The sequence below is a fragment of the Mus musculus genome, chromosome 4 (genome assembly GCF_000001635.26).
Source record: "Mus musculus strain C57BL/6J chromosome 4, GRCm38.p6 C57BL/6J".
NCBI classification, from domain to species: Eukaryota; Metazoa; Chordata; class Mammalia; order Rodentia; family Muridae; genus Mus; species Mus musculus.
This window is the reverse complement of record NC_000070.6, coordinates 130685953-130701349: the sequence shown is the minus strand read 5'-3', so window position 1 is coordinate 130701349 and position 15397 is coordinate 130685953. Positions and strand designations below refer to the sequence as shown.

Sequence of the window (15397 nt, the reverse complement as noted above, 5' to 3'; positions counted from 1 at the left end):
TTATTAGCATGTTTATTGTTAGTGTTCATATTTGGTGCCTTGCAGTTTAAGTAACTGGACTAGGTTACGAAATCACCAGTAGAGTTTTGGCACAGTTCTCCAATCTTCTATTCCTACTGTGAGGATGGCAACAAGGAAAAGCAAGCACAGATTTCTAGAGACTAGATTCAGACACAACTGATGAAAGACAAGTCCAAGCTTCCCTAGGACACCCCTTTCAACCACACCAGCTCACTTACCTCGCCCATAGCTCTCCCTTCCAGAGCAAGTGCTTGAAAATCATGATTCAATTCATCCATAGAGCGTACCTAGTGTTCAGAATAGAAGGGAAAGCTTTACGTCAGCATTGTGACTATTACATACATATTATGCACAAATGAAGTCTTTTCTATATTTACTTTAAGAAAGCAACAAGCACAGTAACAAAACTCAAGGTATTAAATGTTCACTCACCTTTAACCATCAAGATTCAGAAATGATCCCTGTGTTACCCCACCTACTGCCTTCATTTTCAAGGCATGAAATACACCACATGACAAGAATGCTAGCTACTGTTCACATGCTTTAATAAGCAGAGATCAGCACAATGGTGCTCAGTGGCAAGTCTCTGATCTGTAACAGGGCTGCGTCTCCTTAGGCAGTCAAGTATGAGGGAGGCTAGTTTAAACCAGCAGTCTTGGGTAACTCCAAGAGATCAAACTGTAAACTGTACAGAGTATCCCAACATCTATCTATAAAAGGCAGTCCCAGGAAGCCCCCAAATATCAAACAGGGGAGAAAGAAATAGCACATAACACAAGAAACCTTCTTCACAGCTTACTAAAGCGTATCTATATACAAAGCTTCCATTTCATCAGCTCCAAAGTCATTAAGGCATTTCCCACATGGTGCAAGGAAAGAACTGACTCCCACAGGTTGTTCTCACACTCACACATGCATGAACACAGACATATGATAGTAATTATAAATGTAACTTTAACAGTAAGGATAAGAAATGAGACAGTATACTCAAGTAGTCGTTTCCATCAAGCCACAAACCCACAGGTCAGAAAACATGGCAAGTTTTAGGTCACTGTGCATTTCAAAAGATAGCCTTTGCCATCTGCTATCTTCTTCAAATAATATAATCCATCTCTGCTTTCTGAAGCTAGAGTCTCTACCAGCCCTAGAAAAGATACTTTTGAAAGAAGGCATTTCTGCACATCTGAAAACAAGGCTCCTGAGGCAGGAGCCTCCTAGGCCTCCTATCAGCCGCCACCTTCCTGGAGCTGGTGCAGTTTCTAGGAAGTGAATGGAAAGCTTAGCTAGGGCTGAGCAGGAGAAAGACAGAACCTAAAACCCAACTTAGTAACGTAGGCATGCTGCTACACCCCTTTATCCCAGCAGTCATGAGGCAGAGGCGTGGGATCTCTGGAGTTTGCTGCCAGCCTGGTCTACTGAGCGAGTTCTGGGACAGCCAGGCTACAGAGAAACCCAGTCAAAGGGAAAAAAGAAAAATTTTAAGGGGCTGGTGAGATGGCTCAGTGGGTAAGAGCGCCCGACTGCTCTTCCGAAGGTCCGGAGTTCAAATCCCAGCAACCACATGGTGGCTCACAACCATCCGTAACGAGATCTGACGCCCTCTTCTGGAGTGTCTGAAGACAGCTACAGTGTACTTACATATAATAAATAAATAAATCTTTAAAAAAAAAAAAAAAGAGAAAAACTTTTAAGTCTTAGAATATTAGTTTGTCTCAATTGTCAATATAGTGTACATAAAAAATAAAGTAGCACTATTGCTTTCTATCACATACTTTAAAATCTACACACCGGGCAGTGGTGGCACACGCCTTTAATCCCAGCACTTGGGAGGCAGAGGCAGGCGGATTTCTGAGTTCGAGGCCAGCCTGGTCTAAAGTGAATTCCAGGACAGCCAGAGAAACCCTGTCTCGAAAAAAAACAAAAAAAAAAAAAAAAGAAGAAGAAGAAAGAAGAAGGAGGAAGAAGGAGGAGGGAGGAGGAGGAAGAAGGAGGAGGGAGGAAGAAGAAGGAAGAAGAAGAAGAAGTAGTAGTAGTAGTAGTAGTAGTAGTAGTAGTAGTAGTAGTAGTAGTTGTTTAGTCAGAACACTAGAAATCTTGTATGTATTTTCCAAAGAAACTAGAAGGAGAATTCGACAGGACACACACCCTTTTAGCTTCCTGTCTCGTCCTTCTCCCTCTCTCCTATTTCCGTCTGGCCCAGGTCTCCTTTCACACCTTCTTTTACTTTATCGCTCCCTCTAGGCCTCCTTCTTTCCAAGTGACTCACTCACCTCACCTATACTGGAAACTGGCATTATCCTTTCCCTATCTACTGTCTTAGCCTTATTTCCTAAAGCTTGCTTGGCTGGGATACCACAAACTTCATTTAAAATTTTACCTACAGTTAACCAAAGCTAAAACAAAAAGAACTATTCTCACAGATGTATGTCAATTATTCAGAAGCTGTCTGTGTTTACAGGACATCTATATGATATGGTTACTGACACCAGGCCAGCTATCAATCCAAACTTCTTCCTTTAAAAACAAAACTATTATCAAAAGAATCAAAAGAAATGGGAGGATAAAAATGTAGGCTATCGAGGCCCATTGGTCGTGCAAACTTTATATGCCTCAGTATAGGGGAACGCCAGGGCCAAAAAGTGGGAGTGGGTGGGTAGGGGAGTGGGTGGGGGAGGTTATGGGGGACTTTTGGGATAGCACTGGAAATGTAAATGAAGAAAATACCTAATTTAAAAAAAAATGTAGGCTATCGAAGAAATGATTGACCTAAGAAACAAAGCTTTTCTCACCATCAAGAGGAAAGGCTGACTGTACTTAAGAGTCGGTAGCCAACCCTTCTCACCAAGACTGGACTTTCTTCCAAGTTACTTTGCTCTCTGCCTCCCTTTTCTTCAGAAATCTTTGACTGGCAGATTATGTTAACTTCTTGTCTGATAATTCCTCTTTTGTATCTACTAAGTTTCTGTAAGATCTCCTGTCTTTTCACAAAAACAATTTATTTTTTCCTTGTGGCACTTGTCAGTCTTACCTTTCTCCATCTGGGATTCCCAGTTGCTGTCCTATGGCTACCTCCTCCCATCCAAACACCACCACCACCCTTTTTAAATATTTATTTGTAACTCATGTGTATGAATGTCTGCCTGCATGTACACACGCATGTCTTGTGTCCCTGGAGTTCTGTGAGCTGCTATGTGGGTGCTGGGAACCTCATGAACAGCAGCATCCTAACTGTTCAGTCATCTCTGCAACCCAGACAACCCCTTCATCAGAGCACAGAGCCAACTTGGGAGCCCGACCTGACCATATGCCTCTTCATTCCACCTCAGGACTCTTCCAGAGTCCAGGACTTCCTTTTGAAAGGCCCAATATATGCCTTTTCTTCTAACAGAAAAGAGTAGATGCTGCCCCAACTAGCCCCACATTTTAACTCATTAATCTGGTTTTTTGTCACATAAGGTCTTACAAAATTAAATTATAACAGGTAGAAAGCAAGAGTACAAATCATAAAATAAAAAAGATAAAGTATGGGCTTGTGAGATGGCTCAGCAGGTAAGAGCATGGATTGCTCTTCGGAAGGTCCCGAGTTCAAATCCCAGCAACCACATGGTGGCTCACAACCATCACAACCAAGATCTGATGTCCTCTTCTGGTGTGTCTGAAGACAGCTACAGTGTACTCATTTATAATTAAAAAAAAAAAAGCTAAAGTACTATTTATAATTTGTGGTGGAGTGGGGGGGTTCAAAACAGGCTTTCTCTGTGGAAAGCTGGGTTTAGTGGTACATGTCAGGAAGACATGAATGTTGAGCCAGCCAGGGTTACATACTTAAGACTGTCTCAAAACTTAAAAAAAAAAAAAAAAAATCAGCACTGGGGAGGCAGAGGCAGGCGGATCTCTGAGTTCGAGGCCAGCCTGGTCTACAAAGTGAGTTCCAGGACAGCCAGGGCTATACAGAAAAACCCTGTCTGGGAAGAAAAAAAAAAAAAAAAAACTCTTCCCAAGATACAAGATACAATTTGCAAAAAACATGAAACCCAAGAATAACGAAGACCAAAGTATGGACACTTTGCCCCTTCTTAGAATTGGGAACAAAACACCCATGGAAGGAGTTACAGAGACAGTTTGGAGCTGAGACAAAAAGATGGACCAGCTAGAGACTACCACACCTGGGTTCCATCCCATAATCAGCCTCCAAACGCTGACACCATTGCATACACCAGCAAGATTTTGCTGAAAGGACCCTGATATAGCGGTCTCTTGTGAGGCTTTGCCGGTGCCTGGCAAACACAGAAGTGGATGCTCACAGTCAGCTATTGGATGGAACACAGGGCCCCCAATGGAAGAGCCAGAGAAAGTACCCAAGGAGCTAAAGGAGGTCTGCAACCCTATAGGTGGAACAACAATATGAACTAACCAGTACCCCCAGAGCTCATGTCTCTAGCTGTATATGTAGCAGAAGATGGCCTAGTCAGCCATCATTGGGAAGAGAGGCCCCTTGGTCTTGCAAACTTTATATGCCTCAGTACAGGGGAATGCCAGGGCCAAGAAGTGGGAGTAGATGGGTAGGGGAGTGGGGGGGGGGGGAATTTTGGGATAGCACTGGAAATGTAAATGAAGAAAATACCTAATTTTAAAAAAATTTTTTTAAAAATTCTCAAACACCTACTACTATGTGTTGTGGGTGGCCCTGGTGCTGTTTGTGTTTGGATGTTAATTCTGCTTTCCCAAGAGGGGTTGTCTGTAACAAGGAATGAGTCACATACTCAGGTGACTTCTTGTGAACCTTCTCCTAATGAATAAAGGAGCCAATCACTGGGCGAGTAGGTGGGACTTCTGGGTTGGACAGAGGAAGAGAGGAAGTGGGAAAGAGATAGAAGGTTTTTGATGGGGACATCAAGAGGACAACATATAGCTACTAGTATCTCCCGGTTTAGAGGATTTAGATTCAATGTGGCCTACAAGATTAGGATTCTAGCCTGGCGTGGTGGCGCACGCCTTTAATTCCAGCACTCGGGAGGCAGAGGCAGGCGGATTTCTTAGTTCAAGGCCAGCTTGGTCTACAAAGTGAGTGCCAGGACAGCCAGGGCTACACAGAGAAACCCTGTCTCGAAAAAAACAAAACAAAACAAAACAAAACAAAAACAAAAAACAAAAAAAAAATTAGGATTCTAGTTGTTGCACCCAGCAATTGTTTCTGAACTAAGTTTGTGCGTTGTTTCATTTCACGGGGCGGCTTGACTGGGTTCCAGAGAGAAAAGTATGGAAGCAAAGCATGGCTTTGCCAGAAGTGCACCACAAAAGGCCAAGGGAGTTTGAAGCATGGGGCTGGTGTGGTAGGGACCCGCCAGTGCCTGAGCGGCCAGCCCACTAGTGCCCTGCAGTAGTGTGGACGCCTTTCTTTATTATTTCCCTCTACAGCTATGCCCTCCACTTAACCACCTACAACACTAACACTGATCACAGCAGACAGCAACATTTGTCACTATTTCTCATCTGCATAGCTATGAGTAACCTGTAGCTACTGCACAAACATGTCACTATCAACAAGTGAGACAAAATGTCCTAGAGAGATGATGGCTCATTGGTTAAGAGCACTGACTGCTCTTTCAGAGGTCCTGAGTTCAATTCCCAGCCACCACATGGTGGCTCACAACCATCTGTAATGAGATCTGATGTCTTCTTCTGGCACATAGATGTACATGCAAAGAGCAATCATATACAATCAATCAATCAATCAATCAATCAATCAATAAATCTTTATGGGGGGTTAGAACCCAGTCAACAGTGCTGGCCTCACTGACTAGTCTGTAAAGTATTCAAGAGTCTGCCCTTCTTACTCTATGCTTATCCAGAGGGTAAATTTTAGTCATCCCCAGAAGGAAGAGGGACCAGGGAGTAGTATTGACCTCAATACTTCATTTCCATCATCAAAATACCATAAGTACCTACCAATACTGCTTGATGTTATATAGCAGTTCATGCCTAGATTAAAATATTCCAACCTGGAGGAAGTCTTCACACAGAAAGTAAGCAACACTTTGTGTCTAAAAGTCCCTGAAACTGGCGGGCTTCATTACTTCCCGCGCCCCCAAGAGTAAACAAGATTGCTGAGTCACTCTGGGACAAGCCAGGCTGAACCTACTGAGGCCACACCAGCAAAGCTGCCAGCAAGGGGCTAGAGCCACCTGCAAAGGACACTTTCCACCTGCTGAGCTGTCTACAGTGTGTCCAGGGAGCTCCAGGTTCCCAACTTTTGTAAGCTATTTATCTATCACCCATGCTAGCTTTGGCAATACAGCTGCCTGTATACTTCTGTTCCTTCAGTGACCCTTCACCAATCCATATTCCTGCTAAGAAACCCCAGTAAAACTCATTGGTTCACCAAGACGGACTTTAGTTCATACTTTGCTCTGTCCTAGGCTCCCTGTGTGGGAGGATTGTGTCCCCAGAAAAGTCTATAACACAACACTGGAATATCTTATTTTCTCAACTGTGACATTTCAGTGTATACCCATTCTTTTCCCTTCTCAAATCTGAGCAGATACAACAATTTAGTAAAGCATCTATTCAGACACTACCCCATAGCCCCAAATAAACCACTGCTCCACCACCAATGGCAATCTTTTTTTTTAGTTGACATTGAAATAAAAAGAAAAGCCATGTAGTGGTGGTGCAGGCCTTTGACACCAGCACTCTAGAGGAAAAGATAGGTGATCTCTGTAAGTTTAAGGACAGCCTGGTCTACACAGTGAGTTCCAAGACAGCCAGGACAGAGAAACCCTGCCTTCAAAAAAAAAAAAAAAAAAAAAGAGAGACAGACAGACAGACAAGGGGGTATTCTAAAATCCTTGACCATTGTTCTGGACATTGTTCTGTATTGGTTCTGATTCTCCCCACTCTCTTGTCGTCTTGCTGGCCTACAGTACAAGTGAAAGGGGTTGGGGAGAGATAGAACAGAATGGACTAGCGCACACTCAACACAACTCTACAATTTTTAAAAGTTAATGATACACTCCTAAATGTTTCATAAATTGTATTTTTTTTTAACCTAAATATAGCACAGACTACTACTAACCCCTGCAGTCACTGGAACCACAGAATAATAAATACTAGTGGGTTCCATGCTCAGCACCACTTAGAAAGACAGGACTGGAGAACATTCTAATTAAAGCTCTGCCGGCATTCCAGCCCTCAGATTATCCCTCAGGCGTGACAGTTTGTCCAGTCCACTCTTGCATATACAAGAAATAAAACTCAGACAAAAACAGTCGGTCACTACTCAGTAACCTGTACTAGGGATTTCTATTGAGAACAAATTTGTTCAGTTATACACATACTTAGAAAAAACTCAATTAACTTGACACTTTTTAAGCATCTTTCAAGAAAGAGCAACTTCCAAGCCTAAGAGATATCGTAGTGGTTAGGCACACTTGCTGCTCTTCCTAGGACCAGCACCCACATGGCAGCTCTGGTTACAGGAGAGTCCGTGTCCACTGCTGGCCTCATTGAGCCCTATATGCTTGTATACAGGCTCACATGCAGGTAAGATACCCATACACATAAGATAATAAAATAATAATTTTAAAAAGGAAAAAAAAAGCAACTTCTTGCTTCCCCCACCTGTGGCCAGAATAGTCCCAAGAATAGCTCCTCCTTAAGTACCTGATCCCATAAATCTAGGGGTGGCAGACACCTTTAATCCAAGCAGAAGCAGCTTTGGTCTACAGAGTGAGTTTGAGGACAGCCACCGATACACAAATTTCACAAATTCCCGCTAGAGACAGATATGACTGGCAACGCTAGGAGACTGGCTCCCATTTCCCCTGGAATGATCTCTGAACAGCTGGCCGAATTGAAAGCTGAGCCATCTATATAAATATCTGTACCTTCAAAAATTACAGTTAGAGGCTGGTGAGATGGCTCAGTGGGTAATAGCACTGACTGCTCTTCCAAAGGTCCTGTTCCCAGCAACCAATAGTCTCACAACCAGCCATAATAAGATCTGACGCACTCTTCTGGTGTGTCTGAAGACAGTTACAGTGTACACTTATGTATAATAATAAATCTTAAAAAAAAAAATCCAGTTAGTCTAAATAGCACCAAGAGAGCAAATGGGAGTGGCAAGGAAGCAGGAACTGTACCTTGAGGCAGCTTCGGTCAAATGGCTCTTCTCTTGCCTCCCAAGAAACCAGTGGGCTTTACTGGCTTTTCTAGGAATCTGACAATAAGCTTTATAAATTTTATTAATATCCATGGCATTTGACCTGCTAAACTGCCTTCCATTTAAATTCTAAGAAAATAATCAGAATATGGGCAAAGATTTATTGAGAAAAATTTCAATGTTCGTATAATAATGGGGAAAGCAGCAGAGAGCTAAAAAAATAGAAGTTATTAAATACCACATATCTTTTAAAGATGGGGGGGGGTTAGCTTTGTTGTTTAGTACAACAGGGCATCTTTGTGTAGCTTTAGCTGTACTGGATATGGATCTCACAGAGACTCTGCCTCCCCAGTATGTGTGCCACCACAGCAGAATTTAAAGGATCTGATACAGCTACTTAAAATGTCTACATTTTTTTAATGGTGTGAATATTTGACATCTGTGCAGTGTGTGTGTGTGTGTGTGTGTGCGCGTGTGTGTGTGCGTGCTTATGGAGGCCAGAAGCTGTCAGATTCTTTGGAACTGGAGTTATACAGTTGTGAACTGTTACAAGGGTGCTGGGAACTGAACACGGGTGCTTTATGAGAGCAGCAAGTACTAATGTTTTGAGCCACTACTCCAGCACCCTAAAAACATGTCTAAATTTTCAAAGAGAAGCATATATACACAAAAAGACAAAGTAGGACAATACAAAGTGCCACCCGAACACACACCACATCTAAGCAATATACCCAAATGTTAACTTACAACTTCTAGAGGAGGGCCTGGTAAAATAGCTCAATCAGTAAAAGCCTGAGGGCCTGATTCAATGCAGGCTCAGGTGGAAAGAGAGATCTGACTCCTGAATACTGTCCTCTGACTTCCTGAGCCCAAACTCAACACATATACATCATACAGACACACATTAATAAAACAAAACATAAAAATGTTGCTAGAAGCCTGGGTAGCCTAGTAACAGAATACCAGGGTAGCCTAGGAGCAGAATACCTGGGTAGCCTAGGAGCAGAATACCTGGGTAGCCTAGGAGCAGAATACCTGGGTAGCCTAGGAGCAGAATACCAGGGTAGCCTAGGAGCAGAATACCTGGGTAGCCTAGCATGGTAGCAGATACATGCACTCCCTGCTCAAAAGCAAATGTAGGCTGGAGAGATGGCTCAATGGTTAAGAGCACAAACTGACTGCTCTTGCAGGGGACCCAAGTTCAATTCCCAGCACAAATGTTAGGAGGCTTATAAGCACCTGTGGCTGCTTATCCAGCTCCAGGAGAGTTTAACATCTCTGGCTTCTGTCAGCACCTGCACACACATGCACATACTCACACATAGATGCACATATCATGAGAAAAGGGAGAAGGATCACAAGTTCTAGTCAGTATGGGCTGTCTTTTGTAGTGAGAATTCTGAAATTTTAGTTTATTTAAAAAAACAAAAGCGCAGAAGTACCGAGTGTGCTTTTGTCTTAACCCAGGTGTAGGGATGTGGGGCTGCTTCCGACTGTCCACAGCAGCTCACTATGATTTGCCTATCAGAAGCATGGTTTTGCCAGTTGCAGATAATTTCTTCGACTGTGTGATATTTGGAATTCTGGGAACTTTTCAGAGGTTGTTGGTCATTTAGGGAGGCTGTGATCAAAAAAGAAACTAAAGAAAGGAAATTAGATTCAAGGACTTTCCTAATTCCTCTCTTGTCTCTACCATTGTTTCTTCCCTGTCTAGTGTTAGGGGATAAAACAGAAAGGGTATGATAAAGGGTGGGGGAAGAAGAACCCACAAAGTTGCAACATCAGCTAAATGTCTCAGTCATTATTCTATGTTGTGAAGAGACACCAATATTATTTATAGTATAGTATAGTATAGTATATAGGAAAGCATTTAGTTCGACGCTTCCTTACAGCTTCAGAGGGTTGTCCATGATCACCGTGGCCCTACAGGAGCACAGAAGCAGGCACAGTACTGGAGAAAAAAGTGAAAGCCTCATCCTGAGCCACACAGGCAGCCAACACCGGGCTCGGCGTATCCTTTTGAAACTTCAAAGCCCAGCCCCAGCAACACACCTCCTCCAACAAAGACACAGCTCCCACCTGGCCACCAACTAGAGATGATGAATACAAATATATTGGGGCTACTCTCATGCAAACCACTAGTTATAGACCAGCACTGAATACACAGAAAGACTCTTTTGATAAGGAAGAGGGCTGGGGAGATGGCTCAACAGTTAAGTGTCCTTTCCTTGCTCTTTTTTTTTTTTAAAGATTTATTTATTTATTATATGTAAGTACACTGTAGCTGTCTTCAGACACTCCAGAAGAGGGCGTCAGATCTCATTATGGATGGTTGTGAGCCACCATGTGGTTGCTGGGATTTGAACTTCGGACCTTCGGAAGAGCAGTCGGGTGCTCTTACCCACTGAGCCATCTCACCAGCCCCTTTTTTTTTTTTAATTCTCTCTTTTTTTTTTTTTTAATTTTATTTTTCAAGACATGGGTTTCTCTGTATAGCCCTGCCTGGCTATCCTGGAACTCACTCTGTAGACCAGGCTGGCCTCAAACCCAGAAATCCACCTGCCTCTGACTCCCAAGTGCTGGGATTAAAGGCGTGTGCCACCACCGCCCTTTCCTTGCTCTTTTTACAAAGTCCATTTCCAGCACCCACATCTAAGTAACACATGGCAACTCAGAAGCATCCAAGCTCTAGTTCTGGGAAGCTGATGATCTCTGGGTTTTGTTGTTGTTTCTTACTGTTTTGTTTTGTTTTTTAGTTTTGTTTTGTTTTTGTTTTCCCAAGACAGGATTTCACTCTGTAGCCCCCGGCTGTCCTGGGACTCAGAGATCCACCTACCTCTGCCTTCCAAGTGCTGGGATTAAAGGTGTGCACCACAACTACGCAGTTGTATAACTCTATTTACTAATAAGGAATGGAGACAAGGTGAGATAACTGACAAGAAATTAAAAAAAAAAAAATTAGGCATGAGATGGCTGTAGGCAGTTTCTACAGACAGTAAACACTGTTTGAAGCAGAGACAGATCAATCTTCAATGCCACCATGACAGATGCTGTAATAGCTAGAGTTTATTACATCTTCAACACTGTTTATGGCTCATTTCTCAAAGAGATATTGTGAATGAAATTTTCTCCCTAACTTTTTTGAAACAAAGCAAAAAACTAAGGAAAGTTAAACCCTCCCTGCTCAGTTATACAAGCAGGCCAGCTTCAGAACCTGATGGGGCTCACCTTCAATCCCAGGAGGCAGAGACAGGAAGGACTCTATATTTAAAACCCTCCTAGTCTACTGAGTTCCAGATCAGTTAAAGCTAATAGAGAGGCCGGGCAGTGGTGGAGCACGCCTTTAATCCCAGCACTTCGGAGGCAGAGGCAGGCGGATTTCTGAGTTCGAGGCCAGCCTGCTCTACAGAGTGAGTTCCAGGACAGCCAGGGCTATACAGAGAAACCCTGTCTCGAAAAACCCAAACAAACAAACAAACAAACAAAATTGGTAACTAAGGCTGGAGAGGTAGCTCAGCAGTTAGGAGCACTGACTGTTCTTCCAGAGGTCCTGAGCTCAATTCCAAGCAACCACATGGTGTCTCACAACCATCTGTAATGGGATCTGATGCCCTCTTCTGGTGTTTCTGAAGACAGCTAGAGTGTACTCATATACAAAAAATAAACTTAAAAATCTTTAAAAAGAAAACAAAAACTGCTAACTCAGGGTTGGAGGTAATTCTGGGCAACACATGGCATGAGCCAACCCAGGTAACCAGTCCTCTATAGATACCTCTAAATTGCAATAATATTTTACATAATTCCTGTCCTAGAAAAAAGACTTATAAAAGATAGGATTTAAAACAATGTTTCTTTACTGAGGTAGTAAAAGCTACACCATCATGCATTTATATACAAGAACTGGCAGCCAAACTTAGTAACAAGAAAGCAATGCACTTGGTATTGATTTCTGAGAGACTGGATTGTTTACACTGTTAAAAATTGGTTTTGCCTTCCAAAATTATGGTTATGCTGTGATAATGTAAAAGAAATTCAAAAAGTATAGTTAAGTATATATAAAGCTAATGGAACATTGGCAGTTTACAATTCAATCACAAGAGCCTGATGAAATATTTATTCCTATTCCAAACAGCAATTAAGTTGGTAATTGCAGAATACAGGTTTTGGCCTATTGCAAGTATAAACTTTTTAGGCAAAACTGATAACCATTATCCAAAAGATAAGTTGTTACAATTTGCCTCTATGCATGCTTTTATATTTTTATAAATCTGCGCATGCAGCCCAGAGTGTGCTTACTGTACTTACAGACAGCTCATCTGATGGGAAGGCAGTCTATATAATTGGATCGCGTTTATTCTTGAGTCAACCCCCAACTCCACCCAAGTCAGCACACATAACTGAATTATGTGCTGTAGCACTGTTTTTGAAATGTTGAAAACTCAAGCTTTTAATTTGTATACTGATAGTCAATATAGCTCATGGTTTAGAATTGCTTGAAACTGTTCCGTTTTTAGATACTGCTAATTCTCAAATTTTACAATTGTTTATGCAAATACAACCAATTTAAAAGAACAAACTGTTCCTTACTTTTTAGGACATTTAAGAGCTCATACTGAATTGCCGGGACAGGCCAATGGCATAGTCCTGATCTGGTATTAATATGGGGAAGAGGGCAGGTTTGTGGTTTTTCCTCAGGATGCTGAAGGAGCACAGTAGCTGCCAGAGCAATTGGTGACACGTAATGATGCTGAGACTAAGGATGATGCTGACTGTGAAGTTTACTGAGTGCCCTGACAATGGTGACAGGGAAGCTGTACTGAGCCTATGTTCTTGATACATCACTAATACATCTGATATGGTCCAGCCCAGAGATTCTTGTGACCAGTAATAATACTCAACTTCTTGGATCTCCTTGAACAAGGGAGTAAACTTATAATAAGACCATGACTTTCAATGGATTTGATGATGGGATTCCTGTTTGTTTTGTGAAGAATAGTATGAATGATGGGTGTATTTCTGTGTTTACTCATATTTGGAAGAAAAACATTTCACAAACTGTAACTCAAAGCATAGAGATGGAAATGAAAAAAATACTATGAGGGATCTGCCTCTGACCCTAATAAGATATGATCTTGCAAATCGTGTAGAGAATGTAGATCTAGCGTTTAACAAAACTATTAGATGGAAAGAATGTTATAATCAACCCCAATGTAGTTTAATGTTTCCTACAATATGCAAACTATTGATTGGGCAGGAAATCAAACATTGGACAAAAGATGTCTATAGGTTTTTGGCAATAAGAAGCAAGCCAGTTCCAACTGCGTATTTGGAAGTTATCTGCAGCTCTCTATGAAGTTACCTTAAACAAAATAGACAAAATTAGGACAGAATATGGATTTCAAACAAGTGTTAGCGTGTGTGTTAAGGCACCTAATCTTTTATTAATAGGCCATGTTAAAATGTTGTTTCTTCTATAGCATTTAATGTAAGTTGCATTGATTGTACACTATCTAATTGTATTAGTGTACTGAAATCTAGCAGGTCTGGTACAGTGGTCTATCAACCAGCTTTTGTTTTATTGCCTATGAGTATGACAGGACCTTATATTCTGAAAAAAAAGCTTACAAATATTGGAAGAAGTGAGCCAGGCTTTAAAGCAGAAGCAAGAGGGTTAAGGGTTTGATTATTGCTGGTATTGCAGCCACTGCTTCTGCAACTGCTTTGATGCAAGAAGTTAAAACAGCTACTTTTGTTAGTCATTTAGCAGAAAATGTTACTAATGTTCTGAATATTCAAGAAGATTTAGATAGGGGTTTGGAACAATGAACTGATGCTCTTTATGATACTATTAAAATTATTGGAGAGAAGGTTCAAAGTTTAGGAGTAAGAAGCCATCTGGAGTGTCACACTAAATACCAATGGATTTGTTCACCTCTAAAACTTACAACGACAGCCACTATAATTCAAAGACACTTGCAAGGTATTTGGCATAATTCTAACACCTCTCTGGATATTATAACTTTGCATAATGAGATTATGAATTTAAAGAATACTGCTCTGCTGAGTTTTGATGCTAAGCATACTGCTGATAAAATTATTCATGACTTAAGGTCAGTATTTCTATCTTGGTCAAGCTTCAAGAATGGCTTGTATAAGCCGGGCGTGGTGGCTCACGCCTTTAATCCCAGCACTTGGGAGGCAGAGGCAGGCGGATTTCTGAGTTCGAGGCCAGCCTGGTCCACAAAGTGAGTTCCAGGACAGCCAGGGCTATACAGAGAAACCCTGTCTCGAAAAACCAAAAGAAGAAAAACAAAAAACAAACAAACAAAAAAAAATGGCTTGTATAGCTTGATCATTTGAGCCCCTCTTGTCCTGAGAATACTTTTTCCTGCCCATTGTGACAAAAATTGCCTTTAACAACTTCAGCATGTTGGCAGCCAAAGTACATGGCTTGAAACTAAAACAAGCTGGAAGTCAATAGAGGTTAAGATTCTGCACAGAGCCTTACCAACCTATGACAGAAATGCATTGCTTTGGCTAATGCATAGTGAAACCCTATCTCAAAATAAAAAACCCAAAGAAAATAAAATTTTTAAATGGGAAAGGGGGATCAGAGCTCACTTTATTATTTATTTTTTATGTCTACAGGCATTTGACTATACATATGTCTACCCCACCACATGCATGCTCAGCTCCCCAGGAAACCAGAAAAGAATATGCTCTGGAATTGGGATTATAGACAATTGCAAGTCACCCTGTGGGGGCTAGATATTGAATCCAGGTCCCTGCAAGAGCAGTGTTCCTTTTGTTTTGGTTTTTGGTTTTTGGTTTTTGGTTTTGGTTTTGGTTTTGGTTTTTCAAGACAGGGTTTCTCTGTATAGCCCTGGCTGTCCTGGAACTCACTTTGTAGACCAGGTTGGCCTCAAACTCAGAAATCCACCTGCCTCTGCCTCCCGATTGCTGGGATTAAAGGCGTGTGAAACCACGCCCGGCTTAAGAGCAGTGTTCTTCAACACTAAGCCATATCTCAAACCTTAAAACTCAGTACAACCCTTTAAGTGCTGTGTGATTCTGCCTTTTAAAAACCTTAGGTCTCTCAAGACCTATAAGATGGTTCCATGATAAAGGAGCTAGTTGCAAAACTTGACAACCTAAATTCCATCCCTGGCACTTACTGGAGAGAGAGTTCACTACTGAAAGTTGTCTTCTACCTCT

General features: G+C 41.8%; 1 protein-coding gene and 1 long non-coding RNA gene across 49 annotated transcripts in view; both read right to left on the bottom strand.

Annotated features, from left to right (window-relative positions):
• The window catches only part of Pum1 (pumilio RNA-binding family member 1), a 118327-nt gene that overhangs the window by 80215 nt on the left and 22715 nt on the right, over window positions 1–15397 (bottom strand). For all 48 annotated transcript variants that reach the window (XM_006539296.4, XM_017320460.2, XM_017320461.2 and 45 more), the window contains exon 3: window positions 240–308. In XM_006539296.4, the coding sequence (XP_006539359.1) occupies window positions 240–308 (69 nt within the window). The remainder of the gene's footprint in view (window positions 1–239; window positions 309–15397) is intronic.
• Window positions 5416–14410, bottom strand: Gm52489. Its single transcript, XR_003955120.1, has 2 exons — window positions 9242–14410; window positions 5416–9193 (listed from the first exon to the last, which is right to left on the bottom strand). It is a non-coding gene; the product is annotated as a predicted gene, 52489 (long non-coding RNA).